Source organism: Mirounga leonina, unplaced genomic scaffold (genome assembly GCF_011800145.1).
Source record: "Mirounga leonina isolate KUSES-001 unplaced genomic scaffold, KU_Mleo_1.0 Mir_94, whole genome shotgun sequence".
NCBI lineage: Eukaryota > Metazoa > Chordata > Mammalia > Carnivora > Phocidae > Mirounga > Mirounga leonina.
The window spans coordinates 47,093,367-47,104,382 of NW_023270855.1; the positions used below are offsets into that span (position 1 = coordinate 47,093,367).

Genomic DNA, 11,016 nt, shown 5'->3' on the forward strand with positions numbered 1-11,016 from the left:
CCCTCTGCCTCTCTTTCTCTCTCTGTCTCTCATGAATAAATCAATGAAATCTTAAAAAAAAAAAAAAAAGTGATGCTTTGCTGGTTGTCACAATGTCCACTTTTGGTTGTACGACTCTAGTTTTGCAAGATGCTACCTGTGGGGGAAACTGGGTGAAGGATACATGGAATTACTTCCTACTTTTTTTTTTTGCTTTTTTGGGGGAATCTCTATTTCCAAATACAAAGGCTGAAAAGAAGAAAACTGAGAGCAAGGGGCATGGAAATATGCTCTGAAGACACTGTTGACAGCAGCATATGCCTTTGTGCTTTCTGCTACTTTCAAGGAGTTTCTGTTTGTTCTTTCAAGTGGGAATTCTTTTTTTTTAATCTATTTGTTTGAGAGGAAGAGAGTGTGCTGGGGGAGGGGCAGAGGGAGAGAGAGAATCTCAAGCGGACTCCATGCTGAGCACAGAGCCGACACAGGGCTCGAGCTCATGACCCTGGGATTATGATCTGAGCCGAAATCATGAGTCGGATGCTTAACTGACTGTGCCACCCAAGCGCCTCTCAGGTGGGAATTCTTCATGGGCTACGCTTGATCGAATGAGATCATGGCTGGGACGAGATCATGGGACAAGATCCTCACAACGATTCCGTGATGTACTACCTCAGACTAGTTCCATTTTACAGATTAGGAAACTGAGACTCGGAACCTGCCAGAGGTCAGTACAGCTGGGAAAGGGCAAGGCTGAACTGCAAGTCCAGGCCCACCCCAAAGCACAGACCCCAGACGCTGATTGCAGTCCCAATGGCAGATATCTCTACGAAAGCAGTTAGCACATTTGGCTTCATGTCACAGAGCAAGGAATAACAACACAGTAAGTCCTCAATAAATGGTGGCCATTAATGTTATTATTCACATAAACACTGTATTCAAGATCAATATGTCATTCGTAGTCTTAACCAAAGTATTGGGTTAGCATCACCTGTGATATCAGGTGGGTGTCAGGTACCCCTGGTATGATGGGATAGGGAAGGAACTTCACCTCCGTGGTCTTCTTCCCAGAAACCTATGACCCCCGTCCAACCATGAGAAAACACCAGACAAGCCCAGATTGAGGGACATTCTGCAAAAGACGTGGCCAGCCCTCCTCAAAAATGGTCAAAGTCATGAAAAACAGGGAAAGGCTGAGACACTGTCACAGTCCAAGGGAACCTGAGACGTGACAACTAAACGCAGCATGAGAACCTGGACGGGATCCTGGGACAGAAAAACATTAACGGGAAAACCAAGGAATTCTAACTAGACTCTGGAGTCTAGTTAATCGTCATGTACTGATGTTAATTTCTTACTTCTGGCAAATGTACTGTGGTCACATAAGACGTTAACGTCTCTGTGTGAAGAACATACAGAGACTCTGTACTTCCTGCAAATCTAAAATTATCCCCAAATAAAAAGTTGAGTTTTAAAAATTGACATGTCGGGCGCCTGGGTAGCTCAGTCGGTTAAGCGACTGCCTTCGGCTCAGGTCATGATCCTGGAGTCCCTGGATCGAGTCCCGCATCAGGCTCCCTGCTCGGCAGGGAGCCTGCTTCTCCCTCTGACCCTCCCCCCTCTCATGTGCTCTCTCTCATTCTCTCTCTCTCTCAAATAAATAAATAAAATCTTTAAAAAAAATTGACATGTCATTACTAGAATTAATATATATAATAAATAATAATCAATACATTTTAGTACAATTAAAATACTACTGACATAAATTACATTCAATATCTTTAAACAAGTCAATGTGTTTAATATGTTCATAATATAACTCCATGTATTTAATATGTGGACAAAATGAGTTCATGTTTTTAATATTTTTGGTAAGAGAAATTCATATACTATAGTTTTGGTGATATAAATGGACATATCTGACATACTACTGAACACGTGAATGGTAATAATCTGTTTCTTGCTGGCAGCAAGCAGTGGGGAAATGGCTTGGCGACACTGCCATTTTTTAAAAAAAAAATTATTGATTTATTGATTTTAGAGAGAGAGGGAGCACGAACAGGGGGTAGGGGCAGAAGGAGAGGGGGAGAGGGAATCCCAAGCAGGCTGCACGCTCAGCACGAGTCTGACTTGGGGCTTGATCTCAAGACCGTGAAATCATGACCTCAGCCAAAACCGAGAGTCAGACACTTAACCGACTGAGCCATCCAGGCATCCCGGCAACACTCTGTTTTTAGAAAAATCTTTCTGGTAGCCAGTGCGGAGGATGGAAGAGCCAGAGGTTAAGGCTAGAGGTGGGAGGTAAGGGGCCAGCTGAGAGCTGGGTGATGGACTCTGGTCAAATCCCTATTCCCCACCTTAGGTGTAGGAGACCCCTTCCTGTACCTCAGTTTCCACCTCTGAGGCAGGTGCAGGGAGGCTGGAGGACTCAATGTCCCCAGCAGGGGCTGGCTCCTGGGCTAACATAAGGTGATGCACTGCTCCAGTTTTTCCAGGACTGTCTGGGTTTAACCCTAAAAGTCTCCAAACAAACCAGGATAGTGGTCATCTTAGAAGCCTTCCCTCAGAACCAGGAGTCTCTCTGGGAGAAGGGGAGCAGGAGCTGGAGGAGGAGAAGAAAGGAGGGTCCTAAGGGACAAAGAATCAACCAGGACCTGGCTGAACTCTGGGACGAGTACAGTAACCTCCTGCAGAACCAGGGACCCAGGAGCTAGGCTGGTCTGGTATTTACAGGAGTGTAGGCTATGGCATTTGGACAGAAAGTGATGCGTGTATTTGAATTCGGGGCATTTCCTGTGGCCCCTGGCAGGGGTCCCCGCAGCCTCACCTGACCAATGGTAGTGGTACCACTGCTCCTGGGTGATGAGGCCCAGCCTCCGGGCCTCCTGGGCTCCAGAGCGCAGCACAGAGGTCAGGGTGGCCTCTTCGGGCCCGTGGGCCTCCACGGTGCCTAGCGCCTGCAGCAGGTAGGTGGGGGGCACGGAGTTCTCATCCCTCCGGAAGCGTCGAGCCACCAGGTCCAGGTCACGTGGCCTGGAGGTCAGCTGGGCTCTCAGAGCCTCCCACTCCTTCTCCTCGATCAGCGTGGGGACTGGACGGGGGCCGTACTGGTCACCTAAGAGGGCCTGGCAGAGAGAGGGGCACAGGTTCAAATCTTGGCTTGGGTGCTCAGCTCCGTGACCCTGGGTGAGATGCACTGAGCCCCCCAGACATGGACCCGGCTGTGGCGCCACAGTGATGGGTTCATTAAGAAGTGCAGGCTAGAAGACATCCAAATGGCCAACAGACACATGAAAAAGTGCTCAATATCGCTTGGCATCAGGGAAATCCAAATCAAAACCTCAATGAGATACCCACCTCACACCAGTCAGAATGGTTAAAATTAACAAGTCAGGAAAAGACAGATGTTGGCGGGGATGCGGAGAAAGGGGAACCCTCCTACACTGTTGGTGGGAATGCAAGCTGGTACAGCCACTCTGGAAAACAGTGTGGAGGTTCCTCAAAAAGTTGAAAATAGAGCTACCATACGATCCAGCAATTGCACTACTGGGTATTTACCCCAAAGATACAAAAGTAGGGATCCGAAAGGGTACGTGCACCCCGATGTTTATAGCAGCAATGTCCACAATAGCCAAACTGTGGAAAGAGCCGAGATGTCCATCGACAGATGAATGGATAAAGAAGATGTGGTATATATACACAATGGAATATTATGCAGCCATCAAAAGGAATGAGATCTTGCCATTTGCAACGATGTGGATGGAACTGGAGGGTATTATGTTGAGCGAAATAAGTCAAAAAGAGAAAGACATGTATCATATGACCTCACTGATATGAGGAATTCTTAATCTCAGGAAACAAATTGAGGGTTGCTGGAGTGGAGGGTGGGGTGGGAGGGATGGGGTGACTGGGTGATAAGACACTGGGGAGGGTATGTGCTCTGGTAAGCACTGTGAACTATGCAAGACTGTTGAATCTCAGATCTGTACCTCTGAAACAAATAATGCAATATATGTTAAGAAAAAAAAAGAAGAAGAAGGTAGCAGGAGGGGAAGAATGAAGCAGGGGAAATCGGAGGGGTAGACAAACCATGAGAGACAATGGACTCTGAAAAACAAACTGAGGGTTCTGGAGGGGAGGGGGGTGGGAGGATGGGTTAGCCTGGTAATGGGTATTGAGGAGGGCACGTTCTGCATGGAGCACTGGGTGTTATGCACAAACAATGAATCATGGAACACTACATCAAAAACTAATGATGTAATGTATGGGGATTAACATAAGAATAAAAAAAAAAAAGTGCAGGCTAGAGCCTCAGAGCACCTGCGCGTGAAGGTCCCTGAGAGCAAGGGACATCGGACAGGTACATTTTGAATCTGATCATGTACCAAGCATCAAAGAATCTTTTGCTGGGAAAACCCTCTGTGGAAGCTGACTGATGGCCCCCAAGGATAGCCAACCCTAATCCGTGGCCCCTGTGACACACCTTATATGGAAAAGGGTTGTGATGGTTATTTTTAGGTGTCAGTTTGACTGGGCTGAGGGATCCTCAGATAGCTGGTCGAATGTGATTTCTGAATGTGTCCATGATAGCATCTCTGGAGTGAAGCCGATGGCCCTACCCAGTGCAGGTGGGCATCATCCAATCCACCAGGGGCCCAAATAGGACCCAAAAAACCAAAACCAAAACAAAACCAAAAAACGAGAAAAGATGAATTCCCTCTCTCTGCTTGAGCTGAGACATACATCTTCTCCTGCTCTTGGCCATTCGTGCTCCTAGTTCTTGGGCTTTGGGACTCAGATCGGGACTTGAATCTTCAGCCCCCTGATTCTCAGGCCTCAGGCCTACAACTGAATGACACCACCTGCTTTTCCAGTTCTCCAGCTTATAGATGGGAGATGGTGGAACTTCTCGGCCTCCATAACAGTGTGAGCCGATTCCTGTCATAAATCGTATGTATCTCGTATATCTCTCTCTGTATATTCTCTTGGTTCTATTTCTCTGGAGAACCACGACTAGCACCAAGGTCTTTGCCGATGTGCTTAAGTGAAGGATTTTGAGCTGGGGAGATTATCCTGGATTATCGGAGCCCTAAATGCAATCCCAAGAGCCCTTAATAAGAGACAGGCAGAGGGAGAGAAAACTACAGCTTCTCATATATAGGCACCGGCTTGTCCCAGAAATAGAGATGTGGTGGAGCTAGGGCCTCTATTGGCCCCGCCCAAATCTCATGGTATGATGTGGTCCCGGGGGCAGGTGGGTCTGAAAGGTACAAGATGGACCCTGTCTTTATTTAGATTTAAGGATCGAGCTGAAGAAGAAGACATGAGAAAGGGTGCACTGCTCAGAGCGCCTTGCAAACAGAGAGGACAGGATGTGCAAAGGTCCTGTGGCAGGAAGTAGCTCCAAAGAGCTAGAGCAGGAAAGCCGGGTGGGGAAGGTGTTTGAGGAGGGGGCAGTGGTGAAACATAAGGGCATCCCTTGTGCTCATTTCAGCAGCACATACACTAAAATTGGAATGAAACAGAAGGCCATCCCCGTAGGCAAGATTTTGCAGGGGTTGGAGGTGATGAAGCCCTAAGACTTTTGTCTTTTTTTTTTTTTTTTTAAGACTTTGGTCTTAATGCCAAGAATCCTAGGAGCCCCTCTCTCTGCTCCAACAGAAGGTGCAAACCGGAATGCTAGAGAATTACGCTAGAGGAGGTCTAGGACACCGAGACTGATGTCTTGAGTTTCCTCATCATAAAATGGAAGCAATCACCCCTCCCCTCTTCACCAGGTTGTGCCAGAATATTCCAGGGGTGTGCACCGAGGAAACTTGGATAAACAGAGCCTGTGATGATGGGAGGTTGAAGAGGAGGCCACTCTCTGGGGGCCTTTCCCAGAGCATCAGCCTTGGAGCAGTGAAAGAAGTTGGAGAAGCCAGCTGACCACAAATCACAGATCTTAGGAGGGAGACAAGATGGAAAATGCTCCTGCCTGAGGGACCAGAGCAAGAACAGGAAGAGCTTTAAAAAAAAAAAAAAAAAAAAAAGGAAGAGCTTGAAGGAAAAAGGTCAGGAGCCACCAGGAGCAACTCTCTGGAGATGCCAGAGCTGCGGGTGGCCCAAGAGAGCCAGAGCCTCTGAAGGAAGTACCATGGGGAGCCTTCCTCTGTTACTCTTGCTGCCTAATGACTTATTTACCAGAGAGATGCTTCTCCAAGGGCTGCCAACGCAGCTCTGATCTCCACGGGAAGACCCCCAAGTCGGAGCCACTGAAGGAGAAAGATGCGGCGACTCTCGGGGGACAGAGAGAGATGCCTGGTTCAAGAAGAAAGCAGGAAGCGGGTAGAGGTCACCTACCTGCCCAAGGAGCCCTTCTGGAAGGATGAGCAAGGTACCCGGGCTAGTCGGGCCTGGGGGAAGCTCAGAGATCATCCCGTCCCCCATGCTACCTGGAAGCTGTGTTGTGCTTTTCACTGCCTGCAATTTGGGTTGCAAAATCGAATTCCTCCTGGAGTTTCTTTTTTCCCCATCACCCATTTTTCTTTAGAAAATTTCTTTCCTTTCCTTTTTTTTTTTTTTTTTAAACTCCATGAAATGATCAATCATTGGGCTCATTTGGAAAACTAAATTGGAAGATTGGGGGGGAAATGTATGAAGGAGATACACAGCAGGAGGGTAGAGCCCTCAAACACTAGGATGCATTTTAAAGCAATAGTAATTGAAGCAGAGGGGTTCAAAGGGCACAAACTTCCAGCTATGAGATAAACAAGGACTAGGGATATATAATGCACAGCATGAGGACCATAGTGGATCCTGCTGTACATGTATTTGAAAGTTGCTAAGACAGTGGCTCCTGAGAGTTCTCCTCACAAGGAAATAAACCACCTTTTTCTTTCTCTTTTTTTGTATCTATAGGAAATGATGGATATTAATTAAACTTATTGTGGTCATCATTTCATAATACATGTAAGTCAAGTCATTAACGACGCACATCGGAAACTTACACATTGCTGGATGGCAGAAACATCTCAATAAAACAGGGAGAAGGAAAAAAAAAAAGGCAGCACCAACAGACAAAGAAAAACATAGAGCAAAAGACTGAAAACGGAAGTCTGACTCTATCGATCGAACTTCATACATAATAAAGAAAGCTTCTCACACATGTTGGCCAGGTCTGAGTTTCTTTTGGGGAGGGAGGTCTCATCTCTAAGGCAGTACTAGACCCTTTGGCAGCACTGAAAGTGTGCTCATCTGTGTTGTCTAATATGGTGACCAGTTGCCACATGGACTATGAAGCCATTGCAACATGGCTGGTGGCCCTGAGGACCTGAAATTTGAATCCTACTCGATTTTCATTTATCTACCTTTATTTTTTTTTTAATTTTTTTTTAAAGATTTTATTTATTTGACAGAGAGAAAGCGAGAGAGGGAACACAAGCAGGGGGAGTGGGAAAGGGAGAAGCAGGCTTCCCGCCGAGCAGGGAGCCTGATGTGGGGCTCGATCCCAGGACCCTGAGATCATGACCTGAGCCGAAGGCAGTCGCTTAACTGACTGAGCCACCCAGGCACCCCCATTTATCTACCTTTAAATTTGCCTCACATGCTTTGTGGGTACTGTGCTAGACAGTGCGATTCTGAAGCCAAGTAGCCCTCAAATATTTCTATTTCCCTAGATAACAGCTTTTATAAGGGGGACCACCTTCTCCTACACTCTCCTTTGTCTCCAGGAGAGGTTCCAGAGGAGTTTTCTTTTTATTCGGAACTGCTCGAAGCTTCTTTGTGACTAAGGCGTTTTGGGCGAAGACACTTTCTTGACTTTTTCCCTCTTTACCTTTTAGGACAGAGGTCAGCAAACTTTTTCTGGGAAGGGTCAGATAGCCAATCTTTTCAGCTTTGCAGACCAGGTGGCTTCAGCCACAACTACTCGGTTTTGTGTGTGTAGCTGGGAAACAGCCATGGATGATAGGTGAACGAAAGAGTGTGGTTGAGTGCCAACAAAGCTTTATTTACCAAAAAAAAAAAAAAAAGCTTTATTTACAAAAAATGGGCCAGATTTGCCCCAGAGGCTGTAGTTTGCTGACCCCTGCTCGAGGATTTATGAGCTCGAATGTCATAGTTCTTGGATGTATCTGGAACTTGGTGGTGGAATAAATCAGGACAGCGGAAAAGCATTTGCTGATCGTAGCCCAAACCACTAATTGTGAGCTGGCGGTTATTCTGGGGACAGAGAGGGTGCTGTTGGGGTGGGAGGACAGAATGAATACCCTGGAACATGGAAAAACTGGTCCCACCTAGCGTCAGAGGAAGTTTGCCCTGAGGCAGGCTCTAGACTTCTCCCAACACCACGAAGCACAAGGGAGAAAAGAATTCCCAACATCCTGTGGGTTTCCATCCTTTCTGTGCTTTTCCAGGATCCCCACATTCCACACACATGAAGTGGATGAGGTGAGAAAGCTGGGGGTAGGTTCAGAGCAAATTCTAAGTTTCCTTTGGGCTTCTACCCTTTGCTCTCCAGCTTACCTGTTGCTTCCACTTGGCTGCTAATGTCTGGATGCCAGCTAGCTTGGTGGAAAATGAGTAGTGATCGATTAGCAACGTCTGCCATGGGATGGCTATGGAGATTAGGTACCATAGAAGAAATGCCACCCACATCCCTCCACCGATGGGTTTGGCTAGTGGGTAGGAGCCATATATCGGGGCTGGAATGAGAAGTAATCACCAACCCATCCCTCCCAAGAGACTCACAACAAAAGCGGGCCCTATGGATGTTTTCCGACACCGGTCGAGCTCCTCCAAGCAGAGTTCTGTGGTCATGTGGTCAGTGGCCTCAGTGTTCCGAATACCCCACCTCAGATCAACAACCTGGAGATTATAAGTGTTGGTGATTATAAGGGAGGTGGCAGAATGGATTATTTTTTTCAATTCCTTTTGACAAAAGCATAAAGTTTCTTTCAGTAATTTTTGACAGTCTCTCCCCAAAGGGGGGTGTCCAAATTGAAAGAACTTGAATGAAGCCCATAACCCCAGGGCTATCATGAGAAAAACATCAGATAGACCCAGATGGGGGGCATCCTGCAGGACGGCCAGTCAGCCCTCTCCAAGACTGTCAAGGTCATGAGCAACAAGGAAAGACTGTCTCAGACCAGTGTCAACCCCACTAGGTCCCCTGGACGGGGTCCTCGACCAGAGAGAGGACACAAACAGAAGAACCAGTGACACCTGAATGAGGCTGGTTCATAGCAGCATACCAATGTCCATTTCTTAGTTATGACAAATGTGCCTGATGATGTAAGATGTTCACAATAGGGGGAAGACCGGGTGCAGAGCATATGGGAACTCTGGACTGTAGGCCACCTTCACATAAATCTAAATCCGAAATAAAAAGTTAACTTAAAAACAACATATCAGGGGCACCTGGGTGGCTCAGTTGGTTAAGCAGCTGCCTTCGGCTCAGGTCATGGTCCTGGAGTCCAGGGATCGGGTCCCACGTTGAGCTCCCTGCTCAGCGGAGAGTCTGCTTCTCCCTCTGACCCTCCCCCCTCTCATGCTCTCTCTCTCAAATAAATAATCTTAAAAAAAAACAAAACCAAACAACAACATATAAAAAAAATGTTTAAAGAACTTGGCCATATTCAGACTGTTCCTTCCTAAGCGAGGACATGTCCACACTTGTTCCCAGAGCTTTCTTTGCAAAGGAGGGTGTTTAGTTTGGCCAAAATCAGACTTGGCAAAGTCTCCTTGACAACCACATGCTTGCGGTCCACTTTCGCCTGATTGCCTGAGGGGGGCCAGGCAGAATGGCTCAGTGTCTGATGATCGATGGCAGGCAGAGTCCAATTCCCAGCACTGCTTCTTTCTTAGTGATATAGAAACTACGATGCGTCTTATAATCGGGGGGCCTTTGATGGTATGGATCGCTGTCACACAGGTCAAGGAGTCAGGGTCAACTGAAGCCAACGCTCCAAAGATGCTTTGTCGGTTTCCCCATCAAAACGTGCAGGGGGCAACATCCTATGCCTGGATTGGTGCGAGAGCCATAGGGGCCTCTCTTTGGGGGTTGCTGTCGACTGTGCCAGGCAGGTACACCATTAGTATTTCCGAAAAAGGCACTTCCCACTTCTGTGTACACCCCAAACACCCCACGGTCCTCTTAGACTCCCCCTGAAGCTGCCCCAGTCCGGGGAGGGCCAAAAGGGCAGGACAAACCAACAACGAAAGGCAGGTAAGTGGCATGCCCAAGGAGCAGGGTCCCAAGGCAGCCCCCCCTAGCACTCCCACACCTCCTGGGCTCCCCGAAGTGCCCGCGGCCATAATCCCTCCCCCTGCCTTTTTAGAGGACTTTCATCTCCACGGGGCATCACCAGTGCAGAGCCTCTTGGAGCCAAGGGTCCCGTGCGACTGGCAAACACTTGGTCTCTAATTTCAGGACAGGGGACACCAAGGCAGGGAGGAAGCTATTACCTCAAACATCAGCCCATGCTTTTGGCAGAAGGTTTGCACTTTGGGGAAGGCCGTGCTCTGCAGGGCTTCTCTCTCTGCATCCATATCTGCAAGGAACAGCATAGAGGATGTTAGCTGGAAGATCCCAGAACCCTTTCTTGCCCCCATGGCTCTGCTTTTAGCCTCATTTGTCCCCACTAAGGCTGGGGTCCTGTGGGGCAAATGAAAAGATACAAAAAAACATCAAGAGGTAAACCGGAGAGGGCCTTTCCTGGTATTAGTGCTAAAAATCCCACATCCCAGGAAACTCCTCAGTCCCAGCTAACCAGGATGGTTGGTCAGCCTAACTTAGAGTTGCCAGATAAAGTATGGGATGCCCAGCTGCATTTGCGCTTCAGATAAGCAACGAAAAACTTGATAGCATAAGTATATCATGTTCCGTGCATTTGGACACCTGTGCGCATCTGATAAGCCCAGTTGAATTTGCATTCCAGATAAACAACAATTCATCTGTTAGCATAAGTATGTCCCAGGTCATGCGCGTACTATTTGGGAAATACTTATACTAAAGGATTATTCATTGTTTATCTGAAATGCAAATTTAACTGATGTCCT

General features: G+C 47.5%; 1 protein-coding gene across 1 annotated transcript in view; it reads right to left on the reverse strand.

Annotated features, from left to right (window-relative positions):
* NWD1 (NACHT and WD repeat domain containing 1) overlaps nucleotides 1-10,502 on the reverse strand; it is a 55,819-nt gene extending 45,317 nt beyond the window's left edge. Inside the window, 4 exon segments of the mRNA XM_034997180.1 lie at nucleotides 2,804-3,101; nucleotides 8,707-8,823; nucleotides 10,423-10,457; nucleotides 10,460-10,502. Coding sequence (XP_034853071.1) covers nucleotides 2,804-3,101; nucleotides 8,707-8,823; nucleotides 10,423-10,457; nucleotides 10,460-10,502 — 493 coding nt within the window.
* Nucleotides 10,503-11,016: the final 514 nt, after the last annotated feature.